General features: G+C 47.5%; 1 protein-coding gene across 11 annotated transcripts in view; it reads right to left on the minus strand.

Annotated features, from left to right (window-relative positions):
* The window catches only part of ST3GAL3 (ST3 beta-galactoside alpha-2,3-sialyltransferase 3), a 213,500-nt gene that overhangs the window by 25,367 nt on the left and 165,255 nt on the right, over positions 1 to 22,878 (minus strand). For all 11 annotated transcript variants that reach the window (XM_024985419.2, XM_024985415.2, XM_024985404.2 and 8 more), the window contains 1 exon segment: positions 1,384 to 1,478. In XM_024985419.2, coding sequence (XP_024841187.1) covers positions 1,384 to 1,478 — 95 coding nt within the window.

Consider the following 22,878-nt stretch of genomic DNA (forward strand, 5'->3'; position numbering starts at 1 on the left):
TGTTTTCTAGGAGGGGAAGCTTAGCAGAATGGTCATAAACTATGGGGTGATTTTCTCGCTGGATGATGGGCTCTGTATTGGCCTTTCCTGCCCTTCATCGCTTAGTAGGATCAGAATCTCGAGTGAGGGTTTACGAGAAAAGTTAGGTTGCTTGGCTCCCTGCACCCATGAAAAAGGAGTTCATGGGGTTGAACCCAACCTTGGAGGTTTTGAAGGTCAAGGCTCCAGTTCAAGACTATCCTTTTGCTGGCCACTGTCTTCTTTTTAGGGAGGGGCGGGTTGGCTGAGTAGAAGGTTTGGGCATTCTGGAGTCTGCTAGCTAAACGATATCACCCTTTAACAGTCATCTCATTTAATTCTGACCACAACCTGATATGGCAGTCTTATTCTCTCCATGTAACTGATGAAAAAACATGTGAGCAACTTGTCCATGGTCACAGCTAGTAGAGAGGCAGAACTGGGATCTGATCCTTCTATGTACGATGTAAAGCCAAAAATCCACCATGCCCTGAAATAGGGGCAGAAAATCTGTCACGGAAACAGAACTGTTAAACTCTCAGTGACGCGAAAGTCTTTTGTCAGGAGCTGCACGGTGAGGTTCCTGAGGCAATGGAAGGGGACAGTTCTGAGAGTATCGGAGGGAAAGGTTAGCCTTGGACAGGATAAGGAAGGACTGGAGGGGAGGCTACATAAGGTGAAGAACGTCAGGAGGGGTAGACGGAGGGGTCTGGGGGCAGTCATGGGGCACGGCCTCTATTTCCCCTGGGATGTCCCCCCTCATACCTAGTCCTCTCGTGCGGATGTCTCAGGCATCCCCTGGGATGTCCCCCCCTCATACCTAGTCCTCTCGTGCGGATGTCTCAGGCCTCTATTTCCCCTGGGATGTCCCCCCTCATACCTAGTCCTCTCGTGCGGATGTCTCAGGCCTCTATTTCCCCTGGGATGTCCGCCCTCATACCTAGTCCTCTCGTGCGGATATCTCAGGCATCCCCTGGGATGTCCCCCCTCATACCTAGTCCTCTCGTGCGGATGTCTCAGGCACCCCTTTTGGGTGGTCTCACGGCACTGTGTTCTCTCATCAGAGGCCTTACTGTCCCGCCCCCCAAGTACCAGTGTCTGCGTCAGACTGGAGCTCTGTGAGGGGAAGGACACATCTGTCTACTCCACTACTGTGTACCTAGCCCCAGCAAAGCTCTGAGCAAACAGTCCACTAAAAAAGCAGGAGACAAGCAAGGACAGGAAGAAGGGAGGGGAGGTAGGGCATTGTGGGGGGGGGGGTCCCCAGCAGGGAGACTGCTGAGGGTACAGCCCTGCCCTGAGGCCCAGGGAGGTAACCTGGGAGATAAGATGTTAATATAGAGTGGGGCAGGGTCCCCAACATACCTTGACCTTTGATCCCAAAAGGCGGCACAAATTCCCGGATCCTAGCCCACTTGCGGAAGGAGTCATCCAGGAACATGGGTGCTGGCTTCGAGAACCTGGAATACAACAGGGCTGTTGAGGGTCCCAGAGTGCACTAGCTGCAGTGCTGGCTGGCATCCGTCTTGACTGTGGATCTGCCGGAAGCCAGCCTCTATGTTCCAGCACCCTCGGGCGACCCCAGCCTACTCATTGGGTAGTTATTACGTGGGGTCTGATAGGCCTTGTTCAGCAGAGCCTGGGTTTGGAGGAGTGGGACTGGCCAGGCCGTATGTGGCCAGCTGCCGGAGTGGAGAGACAGGATGCACTCAGCAGGGATCAACATCCCTGAGCTGGATGCTCTCTGGCAGGTTATCCACGGCCTGCAGCCATTCCACAAGCACGGCTGTGCTCGCTGTCCTGCAAGCTGGGAACTCAGAGATGAGATGCTGTCCAGGGAGCAGAAAAGTCCCCTCGAACACAGCCAGTGCAGAGAGACAGAATTTGGGAGAGAATTCTGGGAGGTGGACCACCCAGGGTGAGGAGGAAGGAGACTCCACGGTGAGAGAGCAAAGCAGGTGAACAGCCATCAGAGCTAGAGGTTTGATAGAAGGGAGGCATTGCAGTATCCTGCAGCTGAGAGGCAGGAGGGCTGAGGGGAGGCTTCAGAGGAGCAGATGCCTGAGCATTCTGCTGGCAGAGAGGAGGACAAAGGGAATGCTAAGCTCCCTGGGAGGTCGGGGAGGGACATGGAGCTTACAGGGAGGGCGAATTTTGGTCTGGAGGAAAGATGGGAGGGAAAAGGGGAAGAGGGGGAAGCATGAAGTGATGCTGAGCTTGGGAGAGAAACTTCGGAACATTTTGGGAAGCCAGGGAGTGGGCAGGGCAGGGGGGAGGCTGGGAGGTAGAGATGGCATCAGAGGGGTGCAGAAGGAAGTGAGGGCAGAGTGAGAGGAACAAGAGAAACCAAGCTTTTCAGAGATGCTTGGACAACACAGCCCCACTAGAACCTAGCACCCTGATTTTAAGACCTTGAAAAGGCAGCCCTGGAGATGGCCAGCACCTGGTCACTTTCTGGGTGTGGACCTCTGCTCAGGGCCTTCCTGGCTGAGAATGAAGGTGTACAGGCCTAGGCCTCCGTGGCTGTCTCTGTAACAGCCTGAGTCACTCTACTGAGAAACTGAAGACTGGAGGAAGGGGCTCTCCTGGCCCAGAAGTTAGAACTCACCCCTCCCAGCGAACTCGAACCTCAGCATCCATTTCTCGTTCCCATCATCACTAACATCGTTACAATCACCAGGCCCGGGGGGAATCACAGCAGTAATCACTTGGAGGTCTAAGGTTATTGGAGATTTTGAAGCGAACTTGAAAGAGGCAGAAAAGTTTCAGTGCTGCTCCCTCCCCATCCTTTGCTGTCAGGAAGAAGCTGTCAACACAGATCGGCACCGGAGGGCCATTCCTGCACACTGGCTTTCTTCTCAGCTCACTCCCCTTCTGAGTTCAAGAGTCAGTCATGTTTCTCATATCTGGTACACACAGTCTAAGTGAATCAATACATTTGATGTTTTACCAGAGGCCCCGAGGATCCTGGCCAGAGTCCATAAGGTCCCTGGGTAAGCCTGGGGCAAGCACTTCTGTGTCAGGCTTGAGCTTATAAAAGTTTTGCAGTTTCTCAGTCAGGCACGGACAGGATTTTATCTGCTTCCTAGGATATTGGGTGTTATATGCCAGCAAAATCTCCTAAGATCTAGCCGAATGATCTCAATACATTATTTTCTTTGTCTTCTCCTTTCCCCCCATCTTTCCAGCTGATTAGGAAGTTCATTATGTTTAGTTCAGTTCAGTTCAGTCGCTCAGTCGTGTCCAACTTTTTGCGACCCCATGAATCACAGCACTCCAGGCCTCCCTATCCATCACCAACTCCCAGAGTTCACCCAAACTCACGTCCATCGAGTCGGTGATGCCATCCACCCATCTCATCCTCTGTCGTCCCCTTCTCCTCCTGCCCCCAGTCCCTCAGGGTCTTTTCCAATGAGTCAACTCTTCGGATGAGGTGTCCAAAGTATTGGAGTTTCAGCCTCACCATCATTCCTTCCAATGAACACCCAGGACTGGTCTCCTTTAGGATAGACTGGTTGGATCTCCTTGCAGTCCAAGGGACTCTCAAGAGTCTTCTGCAGCACCATAGTTCAAAAGCATCAATTCTTCGGCACTCAGCTTTCCTCACAGTCCAACTCTCACATCCATACATGACCACTGGAAAAACCATAGCCTTGACTAGACCGACCTTTGTTGGGAAAATAACGTCTCTGCTTTTCAATATGCTATCTAGGTTGGTCGTAACTTTCCTTCCAAGGAGTAAGTGTCTTTTAATTTCATGGCTGCAATCACCATCTGCAGTGATTTTGGAGCCCCCCAAAATAAAGTCTGACACTGTTTCCACTGTTTCCCCATCTATTTCCCATGAAGTGATGGGACCGGATGCCATGATCTTCGTTTTCTGAATGTTGAGCTTTAAGCCAACTTTTTCACTTTCCTCTTTCACCTTCATCAAGAGGCTTTTCAGTTCCTCTTCACTTTCTGCCATAATGGTGGTGTCATCTGCATATCTGAGGTTATTGATATTTCTCCCAGCAATCTTGATTCCAGCTTGTGCTTCTTCCAGCCCAGCGTTTCTCATGATGTACTCTGCATAGAAGTTAAATAAGCAGGGTGACAATATACAGCCTTGACATACTCCTTTTCCTATTTGGAACCAGTCTGTTGTTCCATGTCCAGTTCTAACTGTTGCTTCCTGACCTGCATATAGGTTTCTCAAGAGGCAGGTCAGGTGGTCTGGCATTCCCATCTCTTTCAGAATTTCCCACAGTTTATTGTGATCCACACAGTCAAAGGCTTTGGCGTAGTTAATAAAGCAGAAATAGTGTTTTTCTGGAACTCTCTTGCTTTTTCCATGATCCAGCGGATGTTGGCAATTTGATCTCTGGTTCCTCTGCCTTTTCTAAAACCAGCTTGAACATTTGGAAGTTCACAGTTCATATATTGCTGAAGCCTGACTTGGAGAATTTTGAGCATTACTTTACTAGCGTGTGAGATGAGTGCAATTGTGTTCATTATGTTAATTGTTACTAAAAAAAAAAAAAGCCTGTTTTTTTGGTGTTGTTTGTAATATGTGTTAATTTTGGGGAAAAGATACAAATAGGCATGCGCGCGCGCACATACACACACACATACACACGCACACACACACACACACAAGTAAAAATACTCACAATCCTACAACACAGAGACAATTAACCTTGGGTATATTTCCATACTGATTTTCCTTTTCCCATATTATTTTTTAGATTGCTCAGTAGACTACTTTTTTTTCACCTTATAATATTATGAAAATATTGCTCTGTAAATAGAACAAAAACCATTCTGCTGGTAACCTAATAAAAAATGATGCCCCTAATAGAATGTACAGGGATACACAAATGAAAAGATATGTTGAAACCATTAGATTTTGTATATCTTTTCTCTTAAGCTGATTTCCTTGTTCATAGTAATTATTTGTGTATATATCTATATGTTAACATCTACACATATAGATACATATACAAAATGCAGAGGGCAGATTCAGGATAATACCACCAGTATTATTACTAACACTATCATTACTAAAAGTGATTTAAAGTTTCTTTACAGTTCTCTTTGCTTAGGGTATATCCCACTAGAGAAGTACAGATAAACTATTTTGCTTTTGCAAAATTATTTTGAAATAATCCTGCTGAGTTCACTTCATCAACAATACATAGTTAGGTTCATATGTTTCTTTTTGTGTCTTAGAATTTGCTTATCCCTCATTTTAATTTAATTTTGTTTTATGATGACATAAAACTATAGAATTCCAGAATTAAATTCACAAAGCAAGATATATTCAGAGAAATCAAACTTTTATTTGTGTCTGACTCCTGTTACTTTATTCCCATTTAGTATTCATTTTTACTAGTTTTTTATTTTTCCTTCATTTTTTTTTGAGATAAGCAAATACATATGTGTGTGAATTCCTATGCCCTTCTATATTCAGTAAACTGTAACATATACACTTTTACTTTTTTATTTTTTTCACTGATTTTCAATATACTCTGGTGATCAATGTACAGCAGTAGATAAGAGTTATATACTTGATGATACCTCATTGTGGTTATGTATATATATTATTCAGTCAGTTCCCTGGGTTGTTTCTCGTCTTTCTTAGAGTAGGTACCACGAACAGTCCTAACAATGAACAACCATGCATCCATCTTTTTTTTATTTGCCAGTGTATCTTTGGAATAGATTCCTGGAGTTGGGTTTGCTGGATCAAAGGGAAAATGCATATGTACAGTTTTGATCCATAGCCAAACTCCCCTTCACCAGGACATATGACAGTATCATTTCCCCCACAGCCTCCCCAACAGAGTATTCTGTTGAACATTTCAATTTTGCCAGTCTGACAAATAGTATCTCAGTGTGGTTTTAATTTGTATTCCTTTTACTATGCTTTGAATTGAACACCATCATATATGGAAGGGCCATTTGCAGTTCCTTTTCTGTGAATTTTGTTCGTACCTCTTACCCATTTTCCCAAAGCATTACTGGTCTTTTTCTTCTATTTGTCCCAGCTTTACTAAGATATAATTGACTATAAATGATACATAACACTGTGTAAGTTTAAGGTGTGCAATGCTGATTTCATACACATACATGGCAATATGATGACCACCACAGCATTAGCTAACAATCTTCTCTCTCTCTCTTTTGAAGCTCTTGATATATTTTATATATATATAAGCCATTTGAGATACAATTGCAAATAAATTTGAGTTTATTTATTTTTTCACTTGGCTTGTGGTGTTTTCTTGCTTTTCCCCTCCTGTTTATAATAGATTCTTTTAATGAAGTCAATTTATTAATCTTTTCCCTTATGACTTCTGGGTTTTGAGTTTTAGTTTAAAAGGCTTTCTTCATTCCCAGGTTATATTTCCCTCTTTATTAGAATTCCATTTATGTCTTCAGTCTCTCTTGCCAGGATGCTATACCCTCTTGTTCCATTGTCTTTTGTCTCATTTGTAAGGCAAAATCCAATCAAAGATGAATAAAATCTGACACTCTTACCCTTTATAAACTCAAAGTGCTGCTAGAACACACACACACACACACACATACACAGACTTGTTCCCCTACAAATTCATGGACTTGAGCCTTAGGTGAGCCCTCACACTCGCTCTGTGGCTACTGCAAATCTTCTTCACTCTCCATGAACTCTATCCTTTTTCAGCCTTAGCTAAGCAGACATCTCTTCTTTTCTCTCACTTCAGAGACAAAATCAAGCTTATCAGATAGGAACTCCTTGCACTTCTTACTTTCTTACCTTACCTCAGATCCATTAAAGCTGGTCTCTCCATCACACCATGCAGCCCACTCCTGTCTGTTTCCTGCTAAGCATACAGTAAACTCAGGTCTCTCCTATGTGAAAACTACCTCTAATGGCAGAAAGCGAAGGGAAACTAAAGAGCCTCTTGATGAGGGTGAAGGAGGAGAGGGAAAAAGCTGGCATCTGGTCCCATCACTTCATGGCAAATGAGGGGGTGGAGGGGAGTAGAAGCAATGACCTATCTTCTCTTGCGCTCCAAAATCACTGCACATGGTGACTGTAGCACGAGATTAGAAGATTCTTGCTTCCTCAAAGGAAGGCTATGAAAAACCTAGTGTATTAAAAAGCAAAGACATCACTTTGCTGACAAAGGTCCGTATAGTCAAAGCTATGGTCTTTCCAGTAGTCATATATGGATGTGAGAGTTGGACTATAAAGAAAGCTGAGCACTGAAGAATTGTTGCTTTCAAATTGTGGTGCTAGAGGAGACTCTTGAGAGTCCTTTGGACAGCAAGGAGATCAAACCAGTCAATCCTAAGTGAACTCAACCCTGAATATTCACTGGAAGGACTGATGCTGAAGCTGAAGCTGAAGCTCCAGTACTTTGGTCATCAGATGCGAAGAGCCAACTCATTGGAAAAGACCCTGATGCTGGGAAAGACTGAAGGCAGAAGGAGAAGAGGGCAACAGAGGATGAGATGGTTGGATGGCATCACAGATTCAATAGACATGAACTTGGGCAAACTTCAGGAGATGGTGAGGGACAGGGAGGCCTGGCGTGCTGCATCCAGGGGGTCACAAAGAGTCAGACACAACTTAGTGACTGAACAACGACAACAACAAATTAACTCCAACTCTCCTGACCACGCGCCCACGCTACCAATCTCTCTCCATCCTTTCCTGGCAAAACTTCGAGAAAGAGAGGTGGATATTCTGTCTCAGCTTCCTCATCTCCTATTCACTCCTTGATCTACTGCTATCTGGATTTTATTCCTCTAAGACTAGTTGTGTTCTATCAACCTTGTGCCATTTGTAGCTCCCTGAACATGCTGTTCTTCATGGATTTACACATGCAGTCCCTGCCTGAAATGTAGCCCCCTCACCATTCTCTGTATTACCCCATCCCCTATCCTCTCTATTTGCCTGGAAAATCTCTTCTCAATCTTAAGGTTCAGAGGCTGCTCTCCCTGGACAGCCTTCCTCATTCCCCCAGGCAGACCTGTACTCTTCCACTAGGATTTCCACTGTGCTTTGTTCAGCCCCCAGGAGGTGGCTCAGTGCCTGTGGAGGCCTGGAAACTGAGCCGGGGGCCATAAAGAACAGGAAATGGGGTGGGGTGATGGTAAAGGTGGTGTATGCACGCGCGTGCGTGCGTGCGTGTGTGTGTGTGTGTGTGTGTGTTAATTGTGCAGGCGGTTTGGGCAGAGCCCCATGCTACACCTGGAGGAGAGTTCTGGGGCTTCTGTCCAGAGACCAGTGCCAGTCTGGGGGCCCAGCCAGGGTGGAGGTGGCCCTTGAGATACAGAATAACTGGCCAGACTAGCAGGGTTGTGGGATGCCTGACCTGCTTGCCCTAGCCTAGGGGGTAGTGGGGCAGGGTGGGGCAGGCTCCAGCAGACAGGCCCCAGCCCGCCAGCTCTGCCAGCTCTGCTGAGAACCCCAGCACGCGAAGCAGCCTTGAGATCAGGTTTCAGGAGGGTGTGTGTGAGTGCGTGAGAAGGAACAGGGGAATGAGGAGGCGGAAGCTGCACTGGGATCTGTCTTTCCTTCTTGGACAGTAGAGCATAGTAGAGTGGAGACTCTGGACTCTAGGAGGGCACATGCTAAGGGTGGGTCTGACCCCCTGTGCCTCTCATAGTGAGGCTGGAACCCCAGGACACATGTGAGTGCCCTGCCCACCTACCTATAAACTGAGAGAGGACGATGAACTCAGCACATTGGTCAGTCAGGCAGCCAGGATGGGCAACCCAGGAGCCCCCTACCCGCAACACACACAAAGGACTCTCCCAGATCATTTAATGCCCAGAAGTGTGGCAAAGGTGCAGTGTAGAAAGTGAATGTCCCCAATCCTGGTTCACCCACCTAAACCATTTCCTAAGGCCTGGAACATCACGCCTGTGCCCAGAGACTAGCAGGGAAGTTAACTGGGTCTCACTAATACGGAGGGAAGTGGTTCTTTATGGGCACCAGCAGACCCAGAGCAGGGTCTTCCTCCTAGTTCCTACCAACCTAGCAGAGAAAGCTGCCTCCAGATGTGGGCTTGCTGGATTAAGGCAACACACAGCTTCGGCCCTCCACCTGTGCCTACAGGGTTGGGTGACCAGCCTTCTGGCCATTTCTCACAGTAAGGATGAAGAGCCCAAGCAGCCTGGGAGACAAAAGGAAGGCAGAGCCCAGGAGTGGGTCCTGACACTAGGTGCCACAGCACAGCAATCTGCCAGACTCAGCCATAGGCCAAAAGAGTGAGACTGTCATACAACGAGGTAAAAGCCAAACCCCAGAGATCCTCCTTTCTAGAACCTGCTCTGGGGAGTGAAGGGGTGGGCAAAGCAGAGGGACACACATTCTCTAGAATCTACCCAATCTCATTTGGGATCTTGCTGTGGCAGCCCCACCATAAATAGCCCTGCACTGTCAGACTCTGGTATATGTCCAAGCAAGCCAGATGAGCACTTTGCCAATAATTTGTCCAGCTTCCATTCAGCTGTCACTCCTCCTGCTAACCTACCTGAATGGGTCCCGGAGAAGAGGAGGAGTTAGAGGAGAAAGTGTCATGAATCTGCAAGACAGGTGGATCTATACCCTGAAAGAAGAGGCAGGGAAGACAAACAGCAGGTACCAACCAACCAAACACGAGCACGAAGCGGCAGCCTCCAACCCTACGCAGGATGAGCTGCAGCTGGAGCAGGCAGCCCCGTCCAACGGCTGCTTGCCTGCTTGGTGGCAAGTCCTGTGCTCAGCGCTGGCTGGGGACCTTCGGTAAACTAGCTTTAGTCTTTCCCCTCAGGAGCTAATGGTAGACACAGGCAAACAAATAACCATAAGAAAATCAGTCTGCACATTCTGTGTTCTGGAATAGGGAAGGGTGGGGCTTCCCTGGTGGCTCAGACGGTAAAGAATCCACCTGCAGTGCAAAGAGACTTGGCTTCCATCCCTGGTTCAGGAAAATCCCCTGGAGAAGGGAATGACTACCCACTCCATTATTCTTGCCTAAAGAATATGGACGGAGCAGCCTGGCAGGCTACAGTACATGGGGTCACAAAAAAGTCAGACATGAGTGAGTGACTAAACAACAACATAAAAGCCTCAGACCAACTTAGGGTTTAGAAAAATCTTGAAGGAGATGCTGAGCCTGGAAAGACAAGTATATGTGAGCTCGTGGAGCATGATGGGGAAAGTGTTGATTTGAGGAGAAGGGGAGTGCAGACAAAGGCTCAGGAGGGAAGAGAACCAGAAGTGACCCTCCCTTCAAGGCCAAGAGAGAGACTGCTGAGGCCGCCAGAGCGCAGCAGCACCCCCCAAGGGCAGGGGAGCTTCAGCTTGGCCCCCACCCAGTGACCTGCCCTCTAGTCCCACCCAGGCAGGCGCAGCATGAGGAAGGGATGAGTGGGCAAGTGTGTTCTGACTGGGTGCAAATTGGGTACAAGGCAGCTGAGGAGCAGGCTCTGCACAGAGGGAAAAGGCCAGGACAGGGTGTGAGTCAGCACTGCAGGGGTTGGCCTGATGCCCCGAGGTGGTGTCAGGACCAATTTCAAGCTGGATCATCACTGGTAACTTTGGGCACTCAGTTCATGCTCTTTCTTGTTGGCACCTTGCAGTGGATATCTGTGTTCCTTCCTCCTTCTTCTGTAAAGTACCCACTTCTTATTCCATATGGTCCTTGTTGAGCTGACTCCCCACTGCTGCTTAGGTGGGCACGTGGAATAGACTGACCACTCAAGATACTTCACCTCTTGGAACCACAGTAATTGAGTTGACAATGGGCACTTGACCCAAGTAGGATGAATCAAATTCTTCTCTGGGCTTTAATATTTGGACACTAAGGGATATAAGAGTCTCTCTCTTCTCTCTTTTCCTCTGAGATAGTGAGCTGTAAAGGCTGCATTAGCCTAGAACAGGGCTTGTACAAATCATGGCCCAAAGGCCAGCTGCCTGTTTGTATAAATAAAATTTTATTAAAACACAGCCACAGGGCTTCCCTGGTGGCTCAGTGGTAAAGAATCTGCTTGCTAATTCAAGAGACCGGGGTTCGATCCCTGTGTTGGGAAGATCCCCTGAGAAGGGAAGGGCAATCCACTCCAGTGTTCTTGCCTAGAGAATTCCGTGGACAGAGGAGCCTGGTGGGCTACAGTCCATGGGGTTGCAGAGTAGGACACGACTGAGTGACTAACATTTTCACTTTCACAGGGCTTCTCTGGTGGTTCAGTTGTAAAGAATCTGCCTGCCAGTGCAGGAGACCCAGGTTTCATCCGTGGTCCGGGAAGATAATACACATGCCTCAGAGCAACTAAGCCCACGCATCACAACTACTGAGTCTGTGCTCTAGAGACTATGAGCCGAAATACTAACGCCCACGTGCCTAGAGCCCGTGCTCCACAACATGAGGAGCCAAAGCCACAGCAATGAGAAGCCTGCACACCACAAATGGAGAGTAGCTCCTGTCTGATGCAACTAGAGAAAAGCCTCTGAAGCAACAAAGACCCAGCACAACCAAAAAAAAAAAAAAAAAACCAACACAGCCACACTCATTCATTTGCCTAATAATGTCTATGGTTGCTTTAATGCTGTGTCAGCAGAGTTGAGTAGCTGTGGCAGAGAGTACATAGCCTGCAAAGCTGAAAATATTTACTATCCGGACCTTTAAGAAAGAAAAAATCTGTCACCTGTGGGCCTAGAACTGCTAGAGCCATCTTTTGTGGTTACACAGAGGAACCGTCTGCAGAACAGTCAAGCCCAGGGAAAGTGGAGCCAAGATATGAGAGAAAAGCAGAGTCCTAGTCCAGGTGGGCCTGAAGATACTTCAGCTCTGAACATCACAGTTATATAAATGAATCAATTTCCTTTTTGCTTGAATTAGTTTGATATAGGCTTCTACCAACTACAACAGCTGCTGCTGCTTGAGGATAAAGTTTAAGCTTTTTAGTCTGGTTTACAAAGCCCCAGACTGTGATCTGATTTCCTTATGCTAAGCTCCCTGCTTCAGATACTCCCTCTCCTTTCCTCCTTCTCCCTAAGCTTTAGCCATGTCCAACAACTTAAAGATTCTAGAACCTGCCAGGCTCTTTAACACCTCCATGCCTTTCCACCTGCTGCGCCCTCTGCCTGGAATTCTCTTCCCCTTCAATCGGATCTCTGCTCCTTCTTCAGCCTGACTCCAGTGTCTTTGCCTCTGCACAGGTCGGGTCTTCCCTGAGCCACATGGGGCTGAAGGAGCCTCTCCAGGTCCCCACTGTTCTCTGTGCACCCTCCTGGCACTGACTGCATACTAACATGCCTGTTCCCTCCCCAGCACACGGCCAGGACGCAGCAGGTGCTCAGTAAATGACCACTGGCTGGAAGAGGGAAAAGAATTTGGGGTGACCGGCTCCACAGTGTGGGCCCCCATGGGCCAGTTAAGGCTGAGTTTGCTCACCTATGGAGCTCTGAGGGCGGCTTTGTGCAGCTCCTCATGGGCACTTTGACCCCCCCTGCTCCAAAGTGATGTCCAGGCTTCCAGTGACGTCCCTACTGTTTCCTAGAAAACCCCTCCTGCTCGGAAATGCTGCCAGCTGCTGCCCCTCCTTCTGTTTAGGGACTCTGGCCACATCTGTGTCCAGACAGGCTGGAGCCACATGCATGATGTGTGTGACAGGCAGGGAGGCCTATGCTGAAGGAGGCCCTCAACGGGGCAGTGCCTGGACTGCTGTTGACAGGGCTCCGCGACTCTGCTGACAGACTGTACCCAGCACAGACCAAGGAGGAAGGGAAGGGGCCCGGCATCCTGGTAAGGAGAGGGAAGCGTGGGGACATGAGGAAAGGACCACGAGACGGGAAGCACAAGAGGCAAGAGCACCTCCCCCAGTCAGAGCTTGGATGATGGCCAGATTGTCTACAGGGGCCACATAACCCAGAGCCCAAGGACACAGTCCCAGCCCCAGTGACAGCCCTCCAGCTCTCCAATACTTGCTAAGCCCCAGCTTATCCCAGGTACCATGCTAGTCCTTGGGAATATGACAATACAGCTCAGAGTCCTGGCTTCATGGATGATGGATGAGGCAGCAAACACACACACAGAGGCAATGGTGAAACGTGTGACAGACGACAACAGTGATGACAGCAGTTCACAGTCACTGAGCTCTTGCAATATTCTAGACACTGTCTGAAGTGCTGTATGCTTGTCATCCTATTTCCTCCTTCTTCCTTACAAGAGCCTCATGGATGGACACAATGTCATCCATACTTTATCATACGGCCTTTGGGATACACGAAAGTCACTGGACCCCTGGGGAAGTGCACTGTCAGGGATGGAGAGAGGATGGAAGCAGACCACAGAGGGTGGTGCGGGGAGAGAAGTGAGAGCGTTTCAGAGAGAGAAGGCCATTTCTACAGAAACATGGTAGTGGAGGAGAGAACAGAAACGGACTGGGAGCTGGCGAGTAAAACAGGAGGGGGAAGAAGAACTGAGCCTGCTTGTACTGGGGGAAGGAGCCAGCAAAGACGACGGGGGATGGGGTACGGGAGACAGAGGGGCAGCAGCGGAGAGGCCCTGGGAGGCGAGGGGACCAGATCAGAGTAGGAGGGAAGGGACCCAGAGCACCAACTGACTTTTCCCTGGGAAACGGGGGAGCAGGTGAGGGTGGCTTCTCTGCTAGGTGTGCTGGGAGCTGGGGGAACCTCGTTTCTCTGGGGAATCTCTGTGGTTAAGGGTTATGGATGTGAAGGTGTGAGCTGTGGTAATTGAAGAGGTTTGGAGCCCTCACTGTAAGTCAACCAGGGATGGGATTACTGAGCAGTGCTGAATACTGGGAGAGTCTGGAGACCTCTCTCTCCACCAGGATGCCACAGTGGGACTGATACATTGTATTCCCGTGTCTCTGTTAACAGTTCAGCAACCAGGAAGCAGAAGCAGAAAAAGTGGCTGCATCAGTTTCAAGTTTGGACCCTGCTGTGCGAGGTAAGCTAGAGGCACACAGGAGTGTGACAGACGTGGTGGGGATGTCAATGGTGGATAGGACCGTGGTGGAAGGGTAGAGAACTCAAAGATGTGGTGGGGATATAAGTGATGGATAGGACTGTGGTGGAAGGGTGGAATTTCTGGCTTTGATGTGGAGAAAGGAGAGGCCAGGCAGAGGCAGTTGATCAAGCAAAACTTAGGAGTCATTCTTTGCTTTTTTAGTCCCATTTGCCCAGATCATCACATTCTCCCAAGAGAAATACCTATTTTATAAACAATCCTCTATCTTGCCAATTGGACTGCATCATTCTTGACTCATTTATTTTTCCTATCTATCTCTTATCTGTTCATCAGTAAATCCTGTTCGCCCACCCACTAATCTCTGTGTCAACTGCTACCACCCAAGTCACCCAAATCATCACCCTATGACCAGCGGTCAGTGACCAGCTTCCACCCTGGACCCTCCATTCCATTCCTAGACTAGCCAGAAGGATACTTCTAAATCATCAACCACATAAAGACATTCCTCTGCCTAAAACCTTCCCACTGCCTCTGATCAAAACCAAACCACAGACAATGACTAATCTCCCTCATCTGCCTCTCATTTCATTTCAGGTCCTCCTCCTGACTGACCCCGAAACAGTACGTATTAGCCTTCCATCCAGTCCTTGAATACAACAAACGTCTTCCTGCCTCTGGACCTTTCTGGAACCCCTGTGGAACATCCCAAGGCTGGCTCTTCATTTTTATTCGGATCTCTGTTCAAATGTCACCTCTTCAGAGAGGTCTTCTCCAACCCCTCTGTTAAGGGTGGGTTTCCTCCTCCTGTCTCTATCACTCACCTTTGTTTTATTTTCTTCATAAACATTCAGCACCATTTAAAATCATCTTGTTCACTTGCTTATTTTCTCATGTGTGTGTGCGTGTGCTTGCTTAGTTACTCAGTTGTGTCAGACTCTGCGACCCCATGGACTGTAGCCTGACAGGCTCCTAGGTCCATGGGATTTTCCAGGGCAGAATACTGGAATGGGTTGCCATTTCCTTCTCCAGGGGATCTTCCCAGCCCGGGGATGAAACCCGCATTTTCTGCATTGGCAGGCGGATTCTTTACCACTGAGTGACCAAGGAAGCCCCATTTAGTAACTTAGAACAAGATGAATACTGTGGGGGGAAAAGGTATGGCAAGGTTTATAGGAGCAGTTGAGTGCTGAACAGGATGGTCAGGGTTCACTTCATGAGAAAGGTGAAATGTGAATACAGACTGGGAGGAGGTAAGGGAGTAAGACAGATGAATATCTGGAGGGGAATATTCCAAGAGGGGCAACAGCTCCAGTAAAAGCCCCAAGGCAGCAAGGAGTATGGCTGTTGTCCAGTGAGCAGAGGGGGATAGTGAGCGGTGAAAATAGAGAGGAAATGGCGGGGGGCGGGGGATCATGGATGGCCCTGGAGGGTGTAAGGACCTCACCTTTTACTCTGATTGAGACAGGAAGGCACTGCACGTGAGGAGAGGGTGATCTTCACGGCTGAGTGGACGCTGCTTCCGGGTTATCAAGGGGAAAGGAGGAAGAAGTGGAGCAGGTGCCGGTGGTTTTATAGATTTGGTGGGAGGCAGATCTCTGATCTCACTTCATAAATACTTATTCAGCATCTACCTGCTATGCTAGGCGCAGTTTTAGGTACTGGGGGATATGGCACTGAACAAAATAGGCAGATCTCTAGTCACACAGAGCTTGCATTCTCCAACTGTAATCAACTGGTACATGTAAGAGAGGTCTTCCCAGGGGGTGCAGCGGTAAGGAATCTGCCTGTCAATCCAGGAGACACGAGTTTGAGCCCTGGGTCAGGGAGATCTCCTGGAGGAGGAAATGGCAACCTACTCCAGTATTCTTGCCTGGAGAATGTCATGGACAGAGGAGCCTTGTGGGCTACAGTCCATAGGGTCACAAAGAGTTGGACACAACTGAAGCGACTAAACAACAACAAGTTACTAAATAATTTACTTAAAAGTTGTTTATTGTTGGTGTTTCCCTGTAAGACTATGAGCTTCATCAAGGTAAGCTCTCGAGATGAGGAGATTACCTTGGATCTTGCAGGAGGGCCCTTAATCCATTCACAAGTGTCCTTAGAAGAGAAAGGCACAGGGAGATTTTACCACAAACAGGAAAAAAGGCAATATGACCTCAGGGACAGAGTCTGAAGTGATGTAGCCACAAGCCAAGGAACACCAGCAGCCGCTAGAAGAGGGAAGAGGCAAGGTAGGGACTGCCTCCCAGAGCATCTGGAGGGAGTGCAGCCCTGCTCACAGCTTGGTCTCAGCCCAAGGATGCTGATGCTGGACTTCTGGCTTCCAGAGCCATGAGAGAATAATGTGTCACATCAACAACAGGAAACAAATACAGGTATGCTATTTTCTGAGCCCCAAAGGAAAATGGAACAGAAGAAGGGTTCAGCCGTTTTTTTTTTTTTCCTCCCTCTGCTCAGAAATGAGACAACATAGCATAGAATGAGCAGCAGCTGTGCTCTCAGATGAGCCCCTCTACTTTCAGAGAAGGGGGATGAGGAAGGCAGCCTGGGTGAGGGCACAAGCGCGTCACTGTCGACCACCACCTGCTCTGCCTCCCACCACTGCTGACAGTCCCTGGAAGCACTGCAAGGAAAAGTCTGGAAGATGCGACTGCTTCAGGAGGGTCCAAATTCCAAACATCTGGATGCCTATGTCCAGCTGGTGGCTGCTGAGTCTCCATCTTACTCTCAGAATCTCTACCCTGAGTTCGAGTCTTATATCCAACTGCTTCTGGAACATCTTGTCCAAGATACTCCACCGGCACCTATGTTCCATGTATTTTTTAAGAGGAGTCTATTATCTTCCCCTAACCCTAGCTCTCTCTCTTTTTCTCTTTTTTCAATGAATAGCACCTAAGTCACGGGCTGAGGGGCAACCTCTCCAGCTGTTCACTGCCTCTAGAGCCTGGGTGCGATCTAACTGCTTCTCTTCGTAGGGAAGTGTGAGGGACATGCCAATCTGAGCCAGGGAAGTCTGAAGCCCTTGAACCCATGTGGCTGGATTTCATCACACTTCTCTTCACTGCTCCAGGGTGGCCAATACATTAATGCAGACTGCTCTTGGGATTCCCCTGCCTAGCTGGGGCCCTGGTCCCATATGGAATACTCTCACTACCTCCTTTGGTCCAGGGGGTCCAGCATTATTCTTGACTTCGGAGACCTTTGGAGGCTTCAGGGGCAGAATTCTCTCTCCCCAGACACCAGATCAATTGCCAAACAGAATGGGTCAAGCTGATAGACGGGAACCCCGCCTATCATAGTCCTGTTGTCAAGATACACAGGGAGATTGTCCTACAGTAAGAATTTCGGGCCCTGTGCAAACACTCATGCTGCTACTCTTGGTACTTCTGCCATTTCTCACCTCTACATGGGTGTCCTGGCCCCTGCAAACCCAAGAGTTCCTACATCTGAACTCATGACAGGCTAAGAAGTACTCTGAGAAAGACTGTCTTATCACTGTGCATCATCTTCTCCCTCACCTGCCTAAAACTTAGAACAGTAGGTAATCAGTGGACAAATGAATAAACAGCACATGAGGCAGGGATTTGTCAGTTAAAAATCACTGAGCTGCAGTCTTCAATTTCCTCTTTCACACCCATCCATTCTGAGCTCCCCTGCTCTCTGCTGCACTCAGCACCCCATCACCCTTCAGACAACCACCAGGAAGAGAACCACTTTCTATAGGTCATTCTAGGGACCTTCCCAAGATATAACATTCCTAGTGCCTGGTAGAGTAAAGGGTCCTGGAGACAAGCAAGCCCCAACCCATCTTGTCCCCTCCTTGGAATATCTTTAGATGTTCCATATTATTGATACCACTGACTTAGGCTCAAATCCATAGACTTTCCTGCCCTCAGTCCCTTATGAGGGCCTCTATGACTTACTCTCTTACACATGACAGCCAAGAGCCTCAATTCTGATACTGGCCTGGGTCTCTGCCCCCAGGCTCTTTATGACCTTAGCTTCCTTTCTGATCTCTGGCAGCCTTGACCATTGACCATCTATGGCCATGGACCACTACAGGCCATTGGGTTTGCTAATGTCTAACACCACCTTCCCTAGCAGGTCCCTACCCCCTAATTTCAGGTTCGGTCAAAGATAAATTGAAGAAGAGAAACTCTGAAATAGTTATCATCACTCTCCATATTTATAGTGTATTCCTTCCTCAAAAAGCAGGAAATAGGAGACATGAGCTTCCTTCTAAATCTAAACTGGTAAATTTCAAGGCAGACCTACTTTGCCTTCTCCTCCCTCAGTGATCTTACTCTCTACCCTATCTCAGCTATTTATTCCTATATATACTATATCCTAGACCAAGCCATTACTAAAGCCCTTTCTAATCTCAGTCTCAAACTCTCAGTCTCCAACTATCCCTACCTATCTGTATAACTATAGCTCACCTGCTCTTCTAGCAAAACTCCAACAATCTTTCAACACACTAGGATCTACAAGCCACTAGTTCTACCATCTTTTCACTGTCCTTCACCTCCTTATGTCCTTACTGCTGTTCTCACCCAGCTTACATTCCAAATCAACCACCTCCCTGTATATATCCTCAATTTCTTTGCTCCTCCTTCATTCAGCTAAAACACAACTCCTGTTAAATCCCACATCCTACCTACTCTGGACTTGGACCTGTGCAGATGAAAGTAGCTGGTCAGAGGAAAATGCATGCTGGCTCATCTCACCTTAAATTCGAGTGATAGATATGGAAATAATCTAAGTGTCCATCAATGGATGAATGGATAAAGAAAATGTCACACACACACACACACACACACACTGGAATATTATTCAGCCATTAAAAAATTAAGTCTTGCCATTTGTAACAACATGAATCGATCTTGAGGGCACTACGCTAAGTAAGATAAGTCAGGCAGAGAAAGACAAATACCATATGATCTCACTTATGTGTGGAATATAAAACAAACAAAAAGTTCAAGTATACAGAAAAGTTGAAAGAACAGTACAATGACCACCCGGATTTAGTTATCACACATTTCTCTACCAAAACATACTTTGAGAAGGAACTATCTATACTCCTCATTTCTTTCTTTCTTTTTTTAAAAAATTTATTGAAGTATAGTTGATTTACTATTTAATGTTGTGCCAATCTCTGCTGTACAGCAAAGTGATTCAGTTATCCACCTATGTACATTTTAAAATATTCTTTTCCATTATGGTTTATCACAGGATAAGTGTTTTTGCAAAAGAGTAGGGAAAAGAGATGTGATACTATATGTAGCAGCATTTATGCTACTGCACCAGGATAAAAAGGAGTCAGAGGACTATCACCTCTTGATGTGGAGGTCTGAGAGAAAACCCAGTGGGGTACCCAGACAAAAGACATGAACGAAATTCAGGAGATAAAAATCAACTGAGGACCCATCAGAGTTTCTAGACAGGATTTATCAAGTTTATAAGTGCTGCACAGAAATAGCCTCTGAGGGCCCTGAGAATGTAAAGACGATAAATATGACCTTCATCAGGCAAAGCCGCCCCAGAGACTAAAAAATTACAGAAATTAGATGGTATATTTGAAATGAATCCTTCTCCATTAGCAGATGCTGTTTTTAAAGTATTCAACAGCAAGGAACAGCCACAGAGCAAGGAGATGAGAAATGGAATGCAGCTTTTCTGGTAACAGCATTGAAACTGAGTAACCTAAAGAAGAATTTAGACTCAGTGGTAAAAAATTCCGCCTGCCAAGGTAGGAGATGCAGGTTCGATCCCTAGGTGGGGAAGATCCCCTGGAGAAGGAAATGGCAACTCACTCCAGTATTCTTGCCTGGAAAATCCCATGGACAGAGGAGCCTAGTGGGCTACAGTCCATGGGGTCGCAAAGAATCTGACACGACTGAGCACATGCAAACTGAATTTTTCCCCGGTGCTACACAGTAGAACCTTGCTGTTTATCCATTCTAAATGTAACAGTTTGCATCTGCTAATCCCAAAGGCCCAGTCCTTCCTTCCTCCACCCACCTCCCCCTTGGCAACCACACGTCTGCTCTATCTGTCTGTGAGTCTGTTTCTGCTTTGTATATAAGTTCATTCGTGCCTTATTTTAGATTCCACATGTAAGTGATAGCATATGGTATTTGTCTCTTTCTGACTGAACTTTACACTCAACATTTCTGATCTCTCTCCTCTCACTTCTCTTGAATCCATTCTCCACACTGATCATTTAAGGTCACCAATTACTTTCATGATGCTAAACCTAATGGTCAGTTCTCATATAATGACCATACAATATTCTGATTTGCCTGGAGCCATCTTGGTTATATATGTTATCCTGCTGCTGCTGCTGCTAAGTCGCGTCAGTCGTGTCCGACTCTGTGCGACCCCATAGATGGCAGCCCACCAGGCTCCCCCGTCCCTGGGATTCTCCAGGCAAGAACACTGGAGTGGGTTGCCATTTCCTTCTCTAATGCATGAAAGTGAAAAGTGAAAGTGAAGTTGCTCAGTCGTGTCCGACTCTAGCGACCCCATGGACTGTAGCCCACCAGGCTCCTCCGTCCATGGGATTATCCTGGAGTAACTATTAATAATACCCATTTTCATTCTCTAAAGTGTCCTAGTTTAGACAACAATTTATACAATTGCCCTACCGCCCAGCAATATATTATATAGTTTATTACTCCTCTTGAAATACTTGCCTAATTTGGCTTCCAGAACACCACACTGTCCAGGTTCTCCTGCTATCATTCCACGCATGCCTTCTTTGCAGTTTCTTCCTTGTCTTCATCATCACTACAGGTTGCTGTGCCCAAGGGCTCAGTCCTTGCTTCTCCTTCTACATTCACTTATGTGACCGCCTCTTCCATTTTCATAGCCTGCCTCCTTCCCTCCCATGAACGCCAGACTTTTCGATATCTCCATCTGGATGTTTAAGAGGCATCTCATGCTTTGCATGTTTAAACTTGAGTTCCTGATACTCCCCCTGAAACCTGCTCTTCTTGCAATCATTTCCCCATCTTGCTAAGTGGCACCTTCATTCTTCCAGTTGCTCAGGCAAAATGCCTGAAGCCAGCTTAGATTCTTCTCTCTCTTTCATACCCACATCTGCACTGTCAGCAAACCTGTCAGTTCTTCCAGAACACATCCTGAACATGACAATTTCTGACCACCACCACTGTGTCCACCATGACCGAGTCACCAGTGTCTCTCTCATCAATCATTACAACAGCCTCCTAATTGGCCTCCCTGCCTCACGACAGTCTTATCTCATCCAGGCAGCCCAAGTGTTCCTCTAAAACCTAAGTTACTCCCTGCTCAGGAGCCTCCATCCTTAGAATGACCTCCAGTGTCCCCATGTTGCAGCCTTCTCTTAAAGTTCTGACTTCATCTCCTATTATTTCCCACTCCAGCAACATAGGCCTCTTTCCTGGTTTTGGATCCCACCTCAGTGCTTTTGTACTGTCTGTTTCTTCTTCCTGGAAGGCTCTTCCCTCAGATAACTAGCACAGCCCCTCCTGAACTTCTCCGAGGTTGTCACTTAAATGTCACCATTCTCAGTCACCCTGTCTACTCTCGCTCTATTTCTCACTATCTAATAATACTCAGTTCAGTTCAGTTGCTCCGTCGTGTCAGACTCTTTGCGACCCCACACAGCACGCCAGGCCTCCCTGTCCATCACCGACTCCTGGAGTTCACCCAAACTCATGTCCATTGAGTCAGTGATGCCATCCAGCCATCTCATCCTCTTACCCCCTTCTTCTGCCCTCACAGCATCAGGGTCTTTTCAAATGAGTCAGCTCTTCATAGCCAAAGTATTGGAGTTTCAGCTTCAACATCAGTCCTTCCAGTGAACACCCAGGACTGATCTCCTTTAGGATGGACTGGTTGGATCTCCTTGCAGTCCAAGGGACTCTCAAGAGTCTTCTCCAACACCACAGTTCAAAAGCATCAATTTTTCTGTGCTCAGCTTTCTTTATAGTCCAACTCTATGTGCTATGTGCTAAGTCACTTTAGTCATGTCTGACTCTTTGTGACCCCCATGGACTGTAGCCTGCTAGGCTTCTCTGTCCGTGGGATTCTCTAGGCAAGAATACTGGAGTGGGTTGCCATACCCTCCTCCAGGGGATCTTCCCCATCTTGGGATTCAACCCATGTCTCTTGTGCCTCCTGCACTGGCAGTTAGGTCCTTTACTACTAGCGCCACCTGGGAAGCCCAGTCTAACATACTATACATTTTTGTCATACATCTGGCATTGTTGGCCTGCTTCCCCATTAGAATATGGGCTCTGTGAAGGCAGGAAGGTTTGCCTGTTTTGCTCACTACTGTATCTCCTGCACTGACAGCAGCATCTAACACTTAGCAGGTCAATAAACATTTGTTGAATGAATGAATGTAAAACGGGACTGAAAAGATGCAGCATCACAGATGAAGTCACATAGGCATGCCAAGTTCCCAGCACACCAGTTGCTCAATAACTGTGTTTCCTTCACCCCCTACTTCCCTCCCAGTTTTGGTATCAGCCAAAACTGATACCCCAGGGTGTGCCAGGTCAGAGGCAGAGTTGATGGCAGTAGCAGCCCTACCAGTAGCCACCAACAGCCCCCCAGGACTCCCTCAGCCCTTCTCCTGATGCTGGTTTCTGTAGTTAGATGTGAGACACCCTGCTTTAAGTCAGGAAGCTGAAGCCTGCAGAATGACTGAGGAAAGCATTCAGAAGTCCTGTCCTCAGATCACATCTTTGTATCAAGGGCAGCTTTCACACCTCATCCTAGCCGCTCATACTTACCCCAAATATAGCCTGACAGCCCTTGCCCCTGGGCTAACAGTCCAGTCTCACAGGTTTATTCACTAGCATGCTTGGGCTGTCTCCCTAGCGTCCTTCTCCAGACTTTACTACCTGGCTCC

The sequence above is a fragment of the Bos taurus genome, chromosome 3 (genome assembly GCF_002263795.3).
Source record: "Bos taurus isolate L1 Dominette 01449 registration number 42190680 breed Hereford chromosome 3, ARS-UCD2.0, whole genome shotgun sequence".
NCBI classification, from domain to species: domain Eukaryota; kingdom Metazoa; phylum Chordata; class Mammalia; order Artiodactyla; family Bovidae; genus Bos; species Bos taurus.